The 19,612-nt window shown below is 42.2% G+C and overlaps 1 protein-coding gene across 1 annotated transcript in view; it reads right to left on the bottom strand.

Moving 5' to 3' along the window:
- Window positions 1-8,697: 8,697 nt before the first annotated feature.
- Window positions 8,698-19,612, bottom strand: part of T265_09007 (hypothetical protein) — a gene marked incomplete at both ends in the record, with an annotated part of 28,934 nt that continues 18,019 nt past the window's right edge. Inside the window, one exon of the mRNA XM_009174966.1 lies at window positions 8,698-8,898. Within this exon, the coding sequence (XP_009173230.1) occupies window positions 8,698-8,898 (201 nt within the window). The remainder of the gene's footprint in view (window positions 8,899-19,612) is intronic.

The raw sequence follows: 19,612 nt of genomic DNA, 5'->3' as shown, positions 1-19,612 counted from the left end.
GTCGTTCCATTCTGATGCTTGATGCTTTCACTCACAGGTGGTTTCCGGGGACCGGTCGCACGGATTAACTGAAATAATCTCCGGGCATTACCGGCTTTCTGGGCCTCTTCCATTTCTTTGGCTTTCTGTGTCCACCATACTTCACGGTCGGATCGCAAACTCACTTTCCTGTCTAGGTGTGGGCGCCCTGGCAGTATCCCAGCCCTCGTACAACCATGACCTACACAACAAAAACGTCCACGTTTAAAAAAACGTGAACAAAGTAAACACTGGCGTCCAGACTAGTTTATTTCTCTATGTTACTGATATCGTCGCTGGTGATTCACATCTGGCAGCTGAGCCCGAACTCCGTCGGTATGGAACGAAGAATCTAATTTCGTACGCCAGCAGTCTGTTGATTGATGGTGTTGTGGAAAGCTTTGGTCATTTTCAATAAATCGTTCATTGTCAGTACAGCCAATAAACGCCAAAAAATTCAAGATGAACTGCATAGCACTATGCCCTTTCTCGGAGCTATTAGCCGTGTGCACCTCACAAACTTCAAGTTGTTTCGCCGCATTGCGCCTGTCTTTTCCTATTTTTCTGAAGTATGTAAATTTGGTGCCTAAGATAATGTAACCGTTAAAACTGCGGCTAAATCGGATAGGGGAAAACAATGGTTGTCCGCCATATCAACCATCGAAACTGCATCTGGTCTATCTGCGTACTCCAAGAGCCTGACCACAGGAAAGCCAGTGTCGCCGACAACCGCAACTCCTCTTAATCCAACAAGATGAGAGTGTATCGTTTACTACCTAAATGTTTGCAGTTATATTTTTATAGAAGTGATACTTCCTGATAATTATTCCGAATACTCCAAACTTGCGATAGGCAGAAATGTTAGAAATAACATCGATCTCGAATGGGTGTTTGTATAATATCGTAAATGACCTGAAATCACGAACTGTCAGGCAGGCTCGAACGTTTAGGAAATGAATAAGCAATTTGGAATTTTTGCTGACTTCATACACAATAGAGTGATCAAGCAACTTTTTTTCTTTTTTTCCACAGCGTATTCGTTTTATCTCGAGCGTGAGTGTTCAACCTCCTTTAAATGTACAAGTGAAAAAATCAGCTTAGTATAATAATACCACTTTTTCTGCCCTACAGTGTTATCCAACGCTTAAAGCGTGACGATTCAGCGATCATTTTAGTTCCTAAATGCTATTTCGAAGTGCAAATACAAAACCTTCATGAAGCTGTTGCTCTTGATATGATCTTGAAAACAAAAGCTTCAGGAAAACGCCATAGTTTTATTTCATAACTGGATCGCTCAGCCAAACTTATTAACGCATGGATAATACTTACACCGTTTGGGTGTGCTCAGTCGGGTGATTTTCACAACAGAAATGCACATCTAGGTATATCTGCCGGATGTTAACAATGAAGTAAGTTTTATGAAAGCTTGCCTTAGAATCAATCCTTCGAAGTGCGTCTGCTGTGGGGAAGTAACAACTTTTTAAGCATGCTGTATATGTGCATGGATGATATTTATCATCTGTCCCTCCAATTTGTGCATCCGGATTCAGTTTTAAGGTTTGATGAAATGCAGATGTCGTTGAGTATTCTAGATAGACACAATATTTACTGTCTAACCATGTTGGAAAAATGAAGTTACATGTCACGTTACAAATCTTTAGTACTGTAGGTGTGAATTTAACATGTATTTTTTGGATGCAGTTCAATGATAAGGGTTTGTCGGGGGAAAAGCTAGACAAGAGCCTAACTTTTCACGACAGTTTGCCCAAATGATGTCGAGATGACGTACTGATGCGCGGTATTACCGTAAAGTGAAATACAGTCTAAAGTTGTATGAAAATCCAGTCTTTAAATCGGTGGCTTCTAAATGCGACTTATACGTGACTCTATTCTAAGGGTAAAAAAAGTTTGCGCAGCGACTAGCTTTACAAATGAACAAACGACAGCGCAAAATGCATCATCATTAAAGGCATTATCTGCCGGCATTGAATTGTTTCGCTTGGCCCCAGACAACCATTCAAAACCCATATGCGCAGACAGACACCGCGACCGAATGGATGAAAAGACGCAGGTTAGGAATGTCTACCCATTTTTCTACTGGCAAAAACTACCTCTGCTTCCTGATGGATATTTGGGCATGTTTGGAGACCTTTGTTTTTATTTTGTTAGCCTGAAAATGTAGGTATTAGATGAACTGTATTGTTTTAACTGAGTTAGTTACATCTTCTCAAGGTTTCGGTGATATACGGTAAATAAACTACCTATTTCTCTCATGCGTGCACTCTGACAAGACATTTTAGATCTACCGGATTCCAGCATAAGATGAAGATTGAATATTACGATAGATGTAAAAAATGCTCAATGTCCAGCATAGAGCACAAAAGTGTTAGCTTTATTAGCTGTGTGGACTTTGGTCTGATTCGAAAATTGCCAAAAGCACAAGAATAAAAGTCACCAATGAGTTCCGCGTACGTTAGTTTCGAAAGGTGTACGCTACTTCCGTGGGTTAAACGCAAACAAAAACAGAAATGACTTTGGCCGTGTACAGTCAGGAAGGACGATGTCCGGCAGCTGAAGCAATAGCTTCTATCAGCTTCCCTGAATGCTTCATGGGAGCGGTGCGCCATGAGATAAAGATACCGTTGTTATTCGCGTAAAAGAAGCACATCTGGCAACAAGTGATTGTCAGTCAAATGTATATGAGACCCAAACCAACAAACGAATACTCGGTCTTTCGCTGTACAATGTTTCTCGGCACTTCGGTACAGAACAACCTCAATTACAAGATGAATTCTAAGTTAATTTCTCCATAAAATTTCAACGTACGAACCAATTACTTTTCACTACACTACGATCAGTCAAATTTAACGCACAATCTATCGTTGAATATACAACTTTATGAAGAGTCCTCATATTGATCCAACACTGAATAATACTTTTGTTATCCAAATTGTGTGCTATTTTGAAATGAACTACTCAAATAACCATAATCAATAAATGAGATGCTATTTTGGTACTTACAAATCTGCTTCCAATCATATTGATTTTCCTGATTCTCAAGTTCACTTCCACTTTACTCAGCTATATCGGATGCAAAGAAGCCTGAGACGGTTGTTAATCAGGATATTGAATTGAAAATTAGAGCAGATGTATCACTTAGGAACTTGAATGATCAGTCTGTTATACACATATTTTCGCATGCTACATGCTTCGAAAACAACGTTGCTGTCAACATAGTGCACCTAAACAGTTTTCACGGCTCATCACCAACCACGAAGCCAGAAAACAGGTCCTTGGTCAGCCGTTTAATGTTCAGAGGACTGCGTGAACTGCCTGAGTGTGTGCTGATCCAACAGAGATCGCGAGACGAAAAAAACAAGCAGCATGCGGTCACTGAAAATTTGTTGACCACAACCACTTTGATTATTTGGTAGCACCGCACACCAGAACGAGAGAATAAAGGACTATTTAATTAATATTCGATATTTTGTGCAAAGTACCGCTTCATCAACCAGTCAGTTTCCAAAACGCTGAATGAAATTGCAGTGCATACCATAATCGGAAGCTGTAGCAGGCGGATTATGTCCAGTATATTAGTGCAGGCCAATACACGACCCATCGCAAGGTGACAAACTCGGCCATAGGGTCCCTAGAAGTGAACACTAAACTTAGCCTTGATCAAACAACGCAAGTGACAGATTGCAGAAAAATAGGATACATAAGTTTTAAAAATTGTTTGCTTATGGCCAAACATCGGGACAACAATCTTACATCAATTTTGTGTTCAACAAGAAGAATTATGCAATTTCTAGCGGAACGGAGCCGTAAGGATACAACAGAGTGTACACTGGAAGACACGAACCGTACGGAGTTGAATTCCGTAGCCTGCGTTGGAAGCTTATAAATGATTTCTTTTTCGGCAAAATCCAAGACGTAAATTAGTTACATGTACTCCCTGATTACCAGTATGGCCGTAGAAATCGATCCGTTCCAGCATGCATGCGACTGCCTGCAATGTTGCTGCTGCAAAGGTTATTAATTTATCCGAGTGATTTCATCATCTGGTGGTTCATTTGTTTGTTGAAGTAATACTTAGCAAGAGGTTTTTGTTGACTGATGAAGGCTGCTCCCCATCTACGCATAAAGATACTTTTGGATGTTCACGTTTATCGAATTAGAGAACTATGCACGCCGATTCTTCGTATAAATTCACCAGATTAATATTTTACCCAGGCTAGTCAACGGAAATTAACACGCAAATTATTTATCTTATTTGGACAGAAGGTTGTAGGATATGCTGTGAAATCCGGAGCTGAAACAAGTCAACAACCTGTGTCACAAATGTTAAAAACGAATATAATGCTTCTTTCTTAGTAGTACATCTGATGTCATGTTCTATGACAGTTGGAAATCAACCTACATTTGTCCAGCATTCGGTGGTAACACTTACTACTGCTGTGAACTACCTCCCAGTGTCCACGAATAATATACCCCATATGACTCAACAGTCCTCATAAATCACCCCAACTGTCAGAAAATACCAGGCACCAAAACTTAGTTTAGCGTAAGGTCCTGGTGAATTAGCCAAAAAAAACACTGGTACAAAATAACGCAATCGAAATTCCCCTAAGGGCACACGATTGTGAGCATGTCAGTTGTGTTGACCCTTGCTTTGTTGTGAACGAATGTGTCCACTTCGGTGTCGACTTCGGTTACTATCACCAAAGATCTTTCCAACAAACTGTTAATTAGTTTTCTGCGACAAACTAATCACTGCAAACTCCAAACCTCTTCTAATGGACATACTTCAAATATCGTTTTTTAAACGAGTCGCCGTTATTGTAGGACGTAGGCTGCCCGAAAGTTTGACCATGTATCAGCAAATTTCCAACACTTTCAAATTGTGCATCCAAAAGTGTACAGATTGATAGAGGATTATGGTGTGAGTTAACAGGTCAAAATCTAAATTGGTACATAAAATGTTTACTGGTATAATACAATGACGAGTTATTGATATTTATCATTGAAATGAAACCAACAAGCAACTAAGTTTCTTTTATATACAAAGTTAAGACGAGGTGCCCAATAACGATGGAACTCTAACCAATTCCAGAAGCGTCGAAAATTAAGCAGAAAGCTTTGCGACTGAAAAAGCAGCTAAGTGGTTTCACCCATTACTATCCAGCAGCCTCTTAGAACGCCTCGTGTCTCAGTTGGTACGATATTCGAAATTTCGCGACACCTATGTGGTTGTAATTCCCTATTCGTTCGGTGGCCGAAAACTCTTAGACACACCGAGAACGGCTTCGTCAGTCTTGGGGCATACCATCAGGTCCCCGATTTACAGGTGTTTCCTGTCTTTATATGTGCAACCTCAAAAATCGTACCTACTGAAACATTGGACGGTCTGGTACAGCGCACTTAGCTGAAGAAAACATCATAAATGGGAAATTCAGCTTGTTTCTACGTGACCCTCACGTCTAAAGCAAATTGATATGCAGAAAAGCGTATTCCGCTATTTTTGTGCGGTTTGGTTTCAAGAACATAAGGTTGACGGAAACTCGGAGACTGCGCCTACCTGATGAGCCCCAAGAAAAGCGAACCGGTTGTGGGCAGTCGGAGTGCTTCAACAACCTTGCGAGTAGTGCATTACGCCCATAAATATTTGTTATTCGCAACAGAAGTTGAGAGCCCAAATAATTCTTGGTCATCATACAAAGTATATGAATTGTGTATCACTGGTGATGCAAAATGATCACTTTGCGAAAAATGAAGTCAGTGACCTCAAAATTTCTTGAATTGACCCGGCCACTAAGTGCCCCTGAATCAGTGATGTTTGACGAGAAATCAGGCGTGTAACTGATTTGCTGAAGTTTACCGAAAAGCCTTTGTGGTTTTCGAAATCAAACACAATTGGAAATAATGGCTTTGTATGGCCAAAATCACAAGTCACCACTTGGTTCACCAGGCTTCCCTCAAAGGCATTCCATTGCATTTTACCACAAATCCCTGGCACAGTCTTCCCAGTTTGATAAAAGCAATATAAATGAGGATGCATAAGTTGAAAAAAGGATAGCACTGCTTCCATCCTAAACATTGTCTGAGGTCCTTCGATTTACGACATTTCGCTGCATTGACTGCTGCAGCCAATCTTACCACTCATCACATGCACACTCTCTCATCAGAAACGGATAGTCGATTTGAAAAATAAGTCAACAAAAACCTGAGTTTGGAGCCAACAGTCTCCGCTAGCTACCAATCCATTTACGAATAATGTCCACGTAACTGTAGCACAAACCCAAAGCGTCTGTGCAAAAAAATCCCCTGGGTCTACGTCAACAAGTCAAAAGTAAAACACCTACATTGAATGAAGCCCAACTTTGAATGAGTTTGCATTTAATCCGATAGTTACCGTCCATTTGACTGCGAAGCGTTTCTATTCACTTCAACAGGTCGGATAGTCCAATTCGTTCGACTTGCACCCTGGATGGATGCAAATGACCAGCAATTCAGATAATTTTTAAAAAAAGTGTTTAAGTTTATGGATCCTCAAATTAGTTTAGAATGATTTTAATCAGGGACAACAATCACTTTTCCTCGACTGGCGCCCTGTTCCTTAGGGGAGTTAAGTGATACTGCTATGAATGTAGACTAATTCGTCGTGCACGACGATTTTGTAGTAAAACGTGCGCCGCATGTAAAAGCCTTGTCACGACATATCTTTGACAATAGTCCGTCGACCCGTCGAACCATCACAAAACTCAATTGAAATGGTGTGATGTTACCCGGTCATAATATCTTTCACGTAAGATCCAACTGACTGCCGGAAAAGTGGGCAAAGGATGCAGGAATATCCAGGACTCATGGCGGTCTCTATGATGTGGAGAATACTACGACCGGGCCATCAAACACCTAAACTAACCACACAGTACAAATCCTTCCGTCAATATATATGGTCCGTTTTAGCAAATTAAGCCCATCAGGCAGATGCTTGACCACTAACCCAACCTGAAGCTGCCAAATACCTATAACCGGGACATTGATGCTGCAGGGTGATTACACTGTCCGGTAGTAGGGCATTTGGCAAAGCCTTCCGAGTCCGTTTAGTCCCTGCTTTTCAGTAGTTACGCCTCACGTTGAATTCATAAGCGAAAAAGAATGTTACGCTACCCAAAATGTACTTGGTTTGGCAATAGGGGCAATAGGTTTAACAGAGGACAGACCCACATAAAGCCTATCTAAAACCTATTTGAACATGAGCCCAGATGTAGCGTGCCTCACGCCTCAACTATCCGAAAGGTGTCATAATTTTGCAAAGTGCTTCACCCTTCCTCATCGTGTATCAGTGGGGCCAAAGGAGCAAAACATATGAACCAAACCTTGCTCCAAGAAGGCGTAGGTGTGAAATCCCACTGAAGGGACGACAATCTAGGTGAAAAATAACAATCATTTTCAAACGTATGCAAATTCTACGGGTATGCAGCTGGTAAATAGCCTCTGAGCAGCTTGTTGAACAAATCCGGCGTAGGGTGCGTCATTCTTGCGTCCCAAGCAGAAAAGAAACCTGTTAGCGCATGCTATAAAACGACTGGCGTCGTCTTTAAGGAGTCTGTAAATATCCATGCGAGTGCGACAAAAAAACAAAGAGTCCTGATTCAGTGAGGGAAATATTCCTACGGCAATCTAACTGTTTGTAACTTTTTGAATATGGGATTCCTTCGAAAAGACATATGAACAGGTATTTCGTCGTTTAGAGAAGGTGTCAGCCTGATGGATACAGCTTTGTGACTTTGACTGACACTAGAGCCACAAGAAATCACGTCGACCCAAAATGGGACATGGACTTGATAGCGCGTCAGTCAGATCCACTCACTCTGCTCATCGTTTCCTCGTTTAACCACAGAAGCCTTCATGACACCCTGAGTTAAGTGTGATGTAAACTGCTCTAGGTTCCTAATAGAGGAGGAACGGCTGAACAGTGCCTCTCGGCTTTTCAGCATAGATTTGCTTCACTAACAGGCTGAGAATTTTTGATGATTAACAAATTTCTTCACAACACAATAAATGCTGCAGTGTATAATGTGGGCTGTTCGTTTCCACATCTCAAGGAAAAGTGTGTAGAAATGTTTTGGGGGGCAGCTCAGTCAGCGAAAAATAACATTTTATTTTGTTCAGACGGAGCAACATTGTTGCATACTTTTGTAAGTTCAATAGGTGGATGTCTAATTTTAGGCGGTTCTGCAGATTTGATGGTTCCATGGAAGCTTTCCTCTCAAGCGTTTAAAGAGACCTGTAAATCTTGATCGCTTTTTTCTGTCTCTGTGATTCCATCACCCCTCGTACCCTCGGGGGTACCCTTAGTTAGATTGATGTAGAACATTGGTTTTGGTAGATGCCATTTGCTTTACCACCGACAAACCTTTATTGTTTGCGGCAGGCAGCAAGAGAAATAATACATTCGGACACGTTTTTACTTATTTTTGACGATTCCCGCCAAAACTTATTTTTTAACGCCAGTTAGCCTTTAATGTTTCCTTGTTAAACTTTTACTGACAGCTTATTGAATGCGCTGAATTAAAGAGAGGTGCTGTTTTCGTTACAGACCCGAGCACCTGGCTTTCGGGGATGACCGCAGCGCTTATTCAGATAACATGCCAAATTTGGTGGAATTTACGCAGCCTATTTGACAACAAATCGCATCCCCACTGCCTTTTCACCGATTCCCAGATCGCTAGCGATCGACATGATCAGTTTGGTATTCTCTGGACTGTCAGACACAGTGTCATCCAATTTGTGGCCTCGGCCCTTACAGTTACCAATACTGACCCCATCCTGAACCAAAATGATTGCATTCAACGGAGTAAACCTGGAGGCCGTTATCTACAAATATAGAGAGAAAATCAAAACCCCGCTTTGTCTTTTTCATGGCCACGTTTTAAATTGAAAGCACTGAGGCTGGTTTCCGCTTGCCTATTGCCTTTGCAGCCGATGAAAAGATCTGGATCAACTTTTACGGATGACTAGTCAGTAGAGCACCTTGCACTTGCCTGTACATATAAAACAACCCAAGTGTAAGTTTGCCACTTGGATGTGGAATTCATTTCTGTGTATTTCTTGCTCTTGGAAGAAAGAAGTGGCGCCAGCTCTGCATATTTTGGCTCTTGATTGCAAGTTCCTTGCCAGTCGCAGCGCCACTGACGTTAGTAGTTAATATGTATGTCGCACTTACCTATGCGATCCAGTTTGGTCGGTTGGACAATTGTGCCTTTAATAACACAATAATCCAAAAATACTATTGGGTTACCAAAACGTTCAGAAACAATCATTTTACTGCCAACGTTAGGATTTTTCATGTCATTACCCTATATGGCCAGTTTTTGCCCCTCTACTAGGCTATCCTTGGTCGAATATTTCAAATTTGGGAAGACCGTTTGTCTGCTTGGCGACGCTCCAGGTTTTTTGCACTGTGAATTTAAGAAGCCCATATTTTTGTGTCTGACTTCCCTATCAGTCTTTCTGTGTGAGAGTCGGCAGAGTCGGCAACAGTTAGAACGTTCGCCTTTTTTGTCAGGGTATCGTTTTGAAAACTGGCCCCCAATAATCACCATAGTCTTGATTATGCACACGTGTACTTGTGACGTAGTGGCTCACCCAACTGCGTTGGCAGACGGCCGGAACGCCTATGTGGTGGTCAACAGACCATGTATTCATGGCGCCAGGTACAAACTTAACGAGGACAATTAATTGTCAGTTATTTAATCCCAGTCTGTTCTCTGTGCTCACATGTTATAAAGGCTTCGAAAAAATATCATTTTTACTTTGACTGTCCAAACTTGAATAGAATTATTTCGCCGATTGCCTCTAACTTAAAAAGAGAGAACACTTCCTCGCTGTTAACGGGTAAGCGATTGGGAGCCAAATTTTTGGTGAAAACAGCGAGCGGTATCTGATCAAAGCAATTGCAAGCGCCGTCTACACATAAAATGAAAAGTTGATTTGGAATGAATGAATGAATCTTTGTATAGTGTATGTTGAATAATCAGGGATCCAATGCAACGTTCAATGCAACAACCGGGAAAACTCACGAGGATGCTGGCATATGCTGTTCTCTTCGAAAGCTCAATGCAAATGAATTTTTTCAAACTTCGTGTCCAGCAGCTTGTAAACAATTCTTGTGATCCACACAAAAAACAACTCTATTTTTTGGAAGAATGCAACTCTCTGACATATTAGAAAGTAGAAGTAGTACGAAACAAAAACCTAACCTTTGATGGATCCGAAGCATATCAGCGTCTATGCCGTTTTCGTGTGAGCTCCCGCAAAAAACTCAAATGACATCTAATAGCTTATGATAACATTCATTCCCAGCGTAATGATTCCAAAAGTACGAATGATATCTTTTGTCCAAAAATAAGCACTTCCCTGTTCGCCCCGAAGTTACATTATCCTAGAATTCAATTATCTAAGAACACAGTGCATCCTTCCAAGCCCATCGGGATTTCCAAATTTACCCTATTCCTTTCAAAATAATCATAAGCAGGCTTTGATTCTTCGGGTACTAAAGGCAATAAAATGCATTTTTGCATCTTCCATTCCCAAACAAACAAACAAGAGGATCCGAAAAACCCGTTAGCAAGATAGCAGAAACTGAGTTGACAGCCAGCATTCAGGGGTATCTTTGGCGATATTATTGTCAGGTTTAAGGCTTCAAAAATATTCCGTAGAGACTATGGATTAAAATTCTATTTTTTCAAGGACGTTCTTCATTAGAAAGGTAATCAGGACGAATATGAAAGTTTGTGAAGATTTATGGAATTCGCTTTCGCGAAGCACGTCAAACAATAGTGGGAACCCGCAAGCGCCATCATGCACATCCAGTAAGTGTCTTATTCTAGAACAGCCTCTGTGATTCCAAATACAAAAACTTGCAATCCTAGACTATTTTTATTGACTCACCTGGGGCTGTTAAAAGACACCTTATTTCTAGTTCGCACGCAAAATTTTTCCAAGGTGCCGACACCTCCAGACATTCATTCGCGCCATCTGGATAGAAAGTGACAACATGAATGCCACTGCCATTGGTTGTCAACCATATTCTACAGCGTCTCTGAAGGGGCGCAGTGGGGATCACGCGGTTCCGATCCTGGAAGATGAGTAGCACTGACAGCAGCCATACGTTTCGTAATATCCTTCAGCCAGGTCAAAGGATAGCTACGTGCCCTTTCACGCCACTATGAATTTGGCGTAGAAAACATAATTCTTTTCGGCAAAAGACATACGGAACACATGTCACAGCCAACGCAGCCTCTGTTGCTTGACACATTTTTTCCAATCGCCGACACCTATCCAGGCGAGCTATGGTTTTGAGGCAAGGATTAGCGAACACCTGGAGACGTCTCACTTTCCGTGATCGAGCAACGCCCCATATTCGCGAATATATGGAACATCACTGAGTTTTGTTGAGCATTATGCAAATTTATGTGTAGATCTGTTGGCGCACTTTCTTAACGTTTTGTTCAACAATATCATCAAGGTGGTACACACTTTGCAGGAAATCGTGTCATCTGAAGAAATATGGGTGAACCTGGATTATGTCCAACTATCTGTCCTGTCACTCTACGACCTTATATTCTCACCAGGCAAACACATAACACATCATATTTCACTCCTGATAAAGCATACTTAGCACATGTTTGTGCTGCAGTCAATCACAAATGTATTAGATTTCTGCTTATGATTTGGCACTCCCAGCCTTAACCTCTGTCTTTAACACTGATCTCATAACAATATTTTTACCATCATCATTTCGTATCATGGACTGTTACGGTTCTAAACCTGCGCTGTGCATGACATAATCCACGTGCATGAATAGTTCGGGCTGCAATAACGTCCCATATAACAAATAACCTCCACTTGTGGATGCGTTCAGCAAGCAAATTCTGACACTTCATTCAAGCAACCGGATTTACTGCTCATTTCTGATTTCTTTCCACCTGAATCTACCTGAACCAAAGTGTTCCCTGTATCAATACCTCACCAAATTTATCTGGTTGTAATTAAACCACACATGACCTATTTTATTTAATGTCCATCCGTTTATTATAATGATAACCAAAAAGTTGGTTTCACTTTCCAGTTTACTGTATCCGAAATTCCATCTACGCTATATCCCACCAATGACACCTTATAAGCTATTCGATATTTGAAGCGGAGCCCCACATCCTCACTGCACAAATACCACTCGACTTATAAGTCGGAAACACACTGGACTCGTAACAGCTACAAAGCTGAATCCTGGGTCAACTGATGGCGTCCTAGAATATCCAACCTGTATGTTACGGACCGGAAAAACTATGGCGTGATTTACCATCGAAGTCTTACCAGATTCAACGCGTGACATGCCCCTTGGCCACTTGCGGTACCTGTTTACCATACGGTGTCGGAATATTTGGCCCTTCACTTCCTGCTATTTCGACCGTTTACTCAAGCTGGGTCTTCGACGAACTTCCCGTCTATCCTCCAATTTCTCAGGTCAACTAGCTAACTACGGAATCCCTAAAAATATTCGTAGATCTCCAGTTTTGTGACCACGTTCCGTCCTTAAACGTATTCATACTATGACGATTATCGATGTTTATTCACTAACTGTGTTTTTATCCCTCATACTATTTCCCACTTAAGCAACTGTCTCACCACGCCAACAATATAAGCTCTGTGTTTAACCTGGCCAGAAGGTGTGATTAATTAACATTTCTCTCCCTTTGCCGAATATACGGCTCTGTCAAGCTCTTATTCCAATGTTTAACTCTAAAATCGGTGTCTATGTTCTTCATCCGTCCAGAAGAAAACGGGACGCTCACGAAAGATTCTAGGTGTATGGTGCGCATCGTCTGCTCTCAGCCAGTCTCCCTGAATTACTCCCTAATCCGCTAAATGATTGTTTGTCTTACCATTGCCCCCGGTTCTCTCAATGCCCTGATAGGAGGAATCCTCGTAAAAATACTTTAAGTTTTCCATTTACCTTCCAAATCACACCATCTTTTAACCTCACATTAAACTAAATTGTCCTCTCGTTAGAACGCTTTCAAACGCTCTAGTTATCCGTCTTCAGCACCCTTGGGGCCATAGTCTTTTTCTGTGCTACATATGAAACATGGAAGTGGCATACCTTCTGGCCTATCGCATAGAGTCAGAATCGGACGGCGGCGTCCTGCATCTTGCACAAAGTCGGTCTGTCAGTGAGCCGAAAAAAGCATAATTTGTTAGCATCCCTTAAAATCTCTTGTGAGAATCACACCTACATCTGATACCGGGGTTAAACACGGCCACCCTTGTCTATATATAACAGTTTGCGACAATAACTCTCCGCTTAAATTAAGCACACTTGATGAGCTCGTTTACATCTCTTTAGCAAGGTACGTAACTCTAACTGCTCAGACTCGCATACCGACTTCCTTCGTAATATATACTTTAAACCACATAACAAAAGTAGCCTTCATCAAAAATGCCCCTTCCAAAAACAAGTCTCGTTTCACGCATTCGTCATAGCCTGTAGGCTGATCCCAATCCTGTATGTAAGGCGCTTCTTTCCCATCGGCAATTACTGTCTCCTGCCCGTCCAACCAAAAAAGAAATATACGTCATACTTCAAAGCAAACGGTACTTAACTACTTCTGTTCAGTAGTATCGACGATCGCAATGCGTTCCGTTTACCCAAACGTTAATTAGTTTACCAAATGCCTCTCTTTGTTGACCGAGCCGTCTACAAGACTTAGCACTTGCTCCCGAAACCAACTAGATGACCTGCGAGAGTGAAGTAGTTCGCACTCCTGAATATTGTGTGTTTATCTGTTCCAATGGACCTCAATCGTATGGTTATGCAGAGTCTGCCACAAAGACTTACCGAAGTTTTTCCTAACACATCCACACACAACATAACAAGAATAGCGCATTGAACCTCTTAAATCTGCATTAGTTTTAAAGGCTGTGGATGGATAATATGTCTTCCTTCTTCATCGCATCTGTCATTTTTAAAACAGGATTTTATAAAAATCAATCGCAACATACCCAGCATCCACTCTCAGTCACACATATACCGATGTACGCAGTCTCCACCACTCTATAAGCATGCACATGAGACTCTAATGAGATGGGATCCTAAAGTCCTTGTCAACCTAGACGACCGACTTATTAACTGACCGTACGTGATTGAAGGGTACTGCCGCTAGACGGAATACCTCAAACGCGTTAATTCATTCCCTAACACACTTGCATTCTATCAATGGTAATATCTAGCTGTCACTGTGACCGCCGAGCTCAAATTTGCGGGAGGGATTTGTAGAGTAACACTGAAAGAGTTATTTAGAAAGATAAGTTGCGTCCAAAGACAAACGACCATTCCTCACCCCTACGCAGCAACGGGACTTAATTTATCATCCATATGGTGTGCATCATGAACAGTTCAGAATTTCCACTTGGGACCACTTTTAATCATGGTGCAGATCAATGGGTAGGGATTTGCTAAACGGGTCATGACAAAATTTAACTTTTAGTTAGTAGCACGTTACAAGTTTTCGGACACTGGCGTTTACCTAAGGTCACGTATTTCTCGTAGAATAGCAATCACGCACTGGTCTTTAGGAGCTTCCCAATAGCAATCGCTGGTACGTCAATAATCCTATATGTTTAATCATATCACAGATCGCTTAACCGTGCAACCCAAGCTTCATTGGTTACCCTCTCTGTAGAATCGATTTTCCATATTGAGTGAATGCTACCGATAAACGGACAATAATTGCATTACCAAATATAAGGAGGACAACGAGTATTTTCCAGGCTTCACTATATTCAAAACTGGTTATTCCGTTATCTTACCTGACAACTGCCAAACCGATGACACTCATGATTACATGGTACTTCATATTAATATGCCACTCAACCGTTTTAGCAGGTTAGTGAATAATGTTTTCATAAAAATGAACATTCTGCGGTTCATTTAAAACCAGAATTAAATGCTTGTTACGAATGTTTAAACTTGTATGCTTGAGGAGTTAATCGTGTCCCGTGAGGACCATGGAATGGAACCTGATGTGTGCACTGCTGATGATCTTCATTCAAGAGCAAACAGCTGTGCCGAGCTTTTCGAATTCAATTACAAGGCGAAATCTTCATTACAATTTCAAAACACCTCCACACTGCCAACAATACTGAAGCTAACATGGAAAGATCAAAATGCTGATGAGTAAAACCTCTATTTGGGAAGCCAGCAATTGAGCAGCCATTCAGAATGTGTGAACAAGTGAAGTGGAGCCTGCGACTTAAGGTCGAATGCCATCAGGTGCCGTCTAGTTACGAGTTTCTAAAATTTCAGCCATGCCTGAGGAGCATTTGAAGCAGCCCGACAAAGAACAGACTGTACTAGGAGTAATCGAATTATCAGGCCGTCGAGCGGTGAAACATTCCCCTCGTGCAATCGGCATGCCCATATTTATGGGAGCAGCAATGTTGCCTTTCCCGAGGACGGTCAAATTAGTGAACGTTGACCGTGAAAACAACACACCCCGATTACCAAACGGCTGACCATGACCACCGTCGAATTACTAATAAAACTAGAGTTCAGTGCTACTTGGGAAAAGAAGAAGTCTGATGCGTCTTACCAGAGTCGAGCCCGGTGGACTTTTTTGTTCTGCGGTTGCCTTGCTCCATTAACATCAATGCCGTACGATGCAGTAAATGTTTATTTGTCGTGTAAACGCATGCCACAGCAGACTGAAATTCCGAAACTGAAGTTAGCGGTTTTCATCGAGATATGTTCCGAGTGCTTCTGTCGGCAATGATGACTGATATAGTAATCCTGACAGACAATATGAATGCCCAACTTGGAAGACTAGGTCCGAAAGGAGCGCAGTTGGTTGGGAGATTTGCAGTCTATGCTCATAGTACGGATAATTATGGATGAATTTTTCAGTTGTGTGCAGATCATGGTCTGTTACTGATCAGTGCGAACGTGTAGTGCAAGCGCTCGCAAGAAACTACTTTGAGGCCACAAAATGCAATAAATTCAAGAACTCGGTAGGATCATACGGATATCAGTTACCGGGAGAGGGCCTCAGTTAAGGAGTGCAATTATCCCTAAGTAATCAATCTGTCTCTAATTATGCCGTTGTGCTAAGGCGGTTAGCAATTTTTCTGTCAGTATTGCGAATGCCAAAGCAGAGCATTTTAATTCCGAATCAGTAGCTCACGGGTATAAAGCTGCGCTGGTTAGAAAGATACTTGAAACTCTTGAAGGTTAGAGGGAGTCCGGTTGAAAAGCTATGGTCTTATCTTCCAGAGCTGTTTGTGCAACCCCTTTGATTAAATGAACACTGGATATTATTAAGACTAGCAGATAGTATTTCTGACGGAAAGGGCAGATCATTTAACTGCCGCATTATCAGAAGTTTGAAGAATGACAGAGAACGCTGGTGTATTCCAAAGGCCAAAGAGCTGGAGACGGCTTCCGCTGCAGGGAACAGCGGTGTCCTATTTCGGCTGGTTTGATCACCCGGTCAAAATAAACAGGTGTCAGTTTAACGTTATGCGGAATAAATGGTGCGGTGATTCACTCCTCCATCACCGTCTTGAGCGATCTGATGGACACTTCAAAGAACGCATATTCTGGTCTACTGCAGCATAAGTGCTGGGAGAGCTCAAAAGGCCTGAATGAAACATCGACACCAGCACTCCATCAGCAACGAAAATCTGGCTTCAGACAACAACTCTCCGAACCGTACACTTTCGTGATGGCGGCGAGGTTCTGATGAACGATAGAACAGCCATAGTGCAGATAGAGCAAAACCAGAATACCGGCCGGATGAAGCTCCTTGACTGTCATTCAAGTTTTCGTAGGGTACACAAGCATGTTACGAGAAAGCCATCGTGGCATCAGCCTTGTACCCGCCGCATCAAAAGTGCTCTCTAGTAGTATTTTGGGTAGATTAATCAATTGTCGGCCTACAGGTTCCCCCAAAATCAACCTGTCTTTCACCCTAGCCGAGGATCCACTGATGCTACCATTAACTTGAGGTAAATTCTTCAACAGCGCCGCTTCCTCAAACGTCCAACTGTGGTCTTTTTTCATTATTCCAGTCGATTGACAGAACGTGTCAGATCAATTAATTTATCTGAGCATATTTATACTTTCCAGCGAACTTGCTGGAGATGAGCTTATTAGTTCACTACTGATGGTGGCGATAATACAAATCAGAAGGCATATGCATTAATGAGAGTTTTTAGTATAGTTGATAGTGCTTAGATGCCACTTGTTTAAAAATAAACACAATGCAAAATGGGAGCAGGTCAAAAGTAGAACTTGTCGTCTGAGGGTTCCTTGGTGAAAGTTCGAACGGCGGGATCGTGCTTCCTCCGCAGTATGGCTGCTACACCTGCTCCATAGTTGTCCGTGAACTTGTGGACTTGACTTTCTGCTCCCTGAGCGCGCGAGTCTGTGTGTGCCGCCTCTATCTGGTTTTCCTATACGCAGGTCCGTTTGCGTGTACGTGGGTGTGTCAGCATATGAGTTGTTGCTACGCTCACCACTCGGTACAGACAATCGATGTCCGATGAGTCACAGTAATGTGACGTGTTTTCGAGTATGAAAAAAGACAAGCCTCGTAATCAAATGAGCGACTGTGGGCTGAAAAGTCAAGTATGTGGGTGACCGGGTAGCTACAAGCTTACTACCCGAATCGGCAAGGCCAGGGAAGTTTTGACCAACCTCGAATATCTGTGGCACCGACGTAACATCCCTTTATCTGTCATTGACAAAATTTACAGTGAGGCTGTGTTATCCATTCTGTTTTACATATCACATTTGTGGCCTATATAAGCAGAAAATTGTCAGTGTTTGACTATCCGTAACTCCAAAGCACTTTCCGGGTCCGGTGGGAACAAAGGGTAGTAACCCCGAGGTAGCCAAATGGTCCTTAGAAGATGGAAATGGTGCTCAAAAAATGAATTACGCTCCTCAGGTTACGCCGGTTTAGACGTGTTTTTGGCGTGCCAGAAGATAATCTGTTTCGCACAGCTCTTTTTACGCAGCCCAGTGAAAGGGACCAAGCTGTGGACTTTGCGTAACCTGCCAAAGATGTATGAACACGCTGACCGGTAAACTACCGCCTTCCTGGACTGGGACCCCTGCACCCAACCCACCCATGGTTAATGACACTGGAAGAAAAGACAGTCGCGCGGTCAGCTGCGTCTTGCATTCAAGCTATAGCATACAATGCTTAGACACCTGATTCCCAAAATAACTGAACATGTCATTGCCTCCAAGGTTTGGCTGTATGTCTTATAATTCTCGTTTTCCGGTGATCGGAACTGTAGAAGCTCGAATCAATGTGCTTATAGTACACGTTTTATGACTGACAAACTGAATAATTGCTTCAGCGCAAGCTTATCAAAATTCGCGGCCAAACAACCAAGCGTTCAAACAACAGGTCGAGAAATCCTGGGTTCCAGAATCCCGAGTAGGGATGCGTATCACTGTGCAATGTAGTCCCCGCAGTTGGTGTACGGAGGCATAGAAGTGGTGTGGTAGTGTCATACTGCACAATTTTCTTCTTGAAGCAGAAAAGAATTTCTGGTGCACTTTTTCTCATGGCTTGGAGTTTCTTGTGGTTTTCAGATGAATTCGAATTTGATGACGATGACCTGGCGGGCTTCACCATCAAGACGACCGAGGAGAGTTTTGAAGAGGATAATGGCGGTAAGTATCTGAGTTCCTAAATCCCGCTTGGTTTGACTGGAACTTGGTTTACTTAAGCAGGTTGTTGATCTGTTCGCCGAGCTTCCACTTGCCCACGTTTGCGTACTACTCGAGGAGACGTCATCAGTGAGCTGTTGGGTGGGTAATTACTCCACTAGTGTTTACGCTTATACGGTCTCAAAAAAGCAGATTTTATTAGGTGGCTATAAATACCCATCTCAATATGTAGCCTGTAGACGATGTAGACTTCTGTGTGCATACGTATAATTGGAACCCTTGCGGACAGAATACCTAAAGCCGCTAGTGTGTTGTTGTTTTCACTTTCCATATTACACTTAATTTCATTGGAAATCGCCACTTATCGGTTGGTTTGCTCATTACAGCATGCTATTCTTAACCACGACGAAAGTATCACCCACACAAAATATACATAGTTTCAGGTTGATGGCCTGTGATGCCATCCACTCTGCTTTTTGCATTGTTATTTCAGCGACATGAACCCTGAAATTTTGGAACCAATCGGCGCTGCCTTCAGTTGTTCGTAGTAGTCGCTGTCGAATTCGGAGAACTTGGTCAGGAAGAATTCGAGCTTCTAACAAAACATGACTACTCAGTATTTCAAAGACATGAACAATGGGTTCATTTCAAATGGGGCCATTGTTTTACCTTCCCCAGTTATCACGTTTTTTAGTTGTCAATGAATTCTTGTGCGTTCTTGGTTGAGTGTTGCAACCGACTTTAACCGATTTGAACATTCTTCACAGTCCCTAAAAAAGTGCAAGCTGTTGTGCCTGGAAAATATAACTGACCAGGAAGGTGCTCTTTCCCTGTGTAATCTCGGAAATC

The sequence above is a fragment of the Opisthorchis viverrini genome (assembly GCF_000715545.1).
Source record: "Opisthorchis viverrini unplaced genomic scaffold opera_v5_254, whole genome shotgun sequence".
Lineage (NCBI taxonomy): Eukaryota > Metazoa > Platyhelminthes > Trematoda > Opisthorchiida > Opisthorchiidae > Opisthorchis > Opisthorchis viverrini.
Note: the sequence above shows the minus strand (reverse complement) of the source record. Positions and strands in the feature narration are given on the sequence as shown.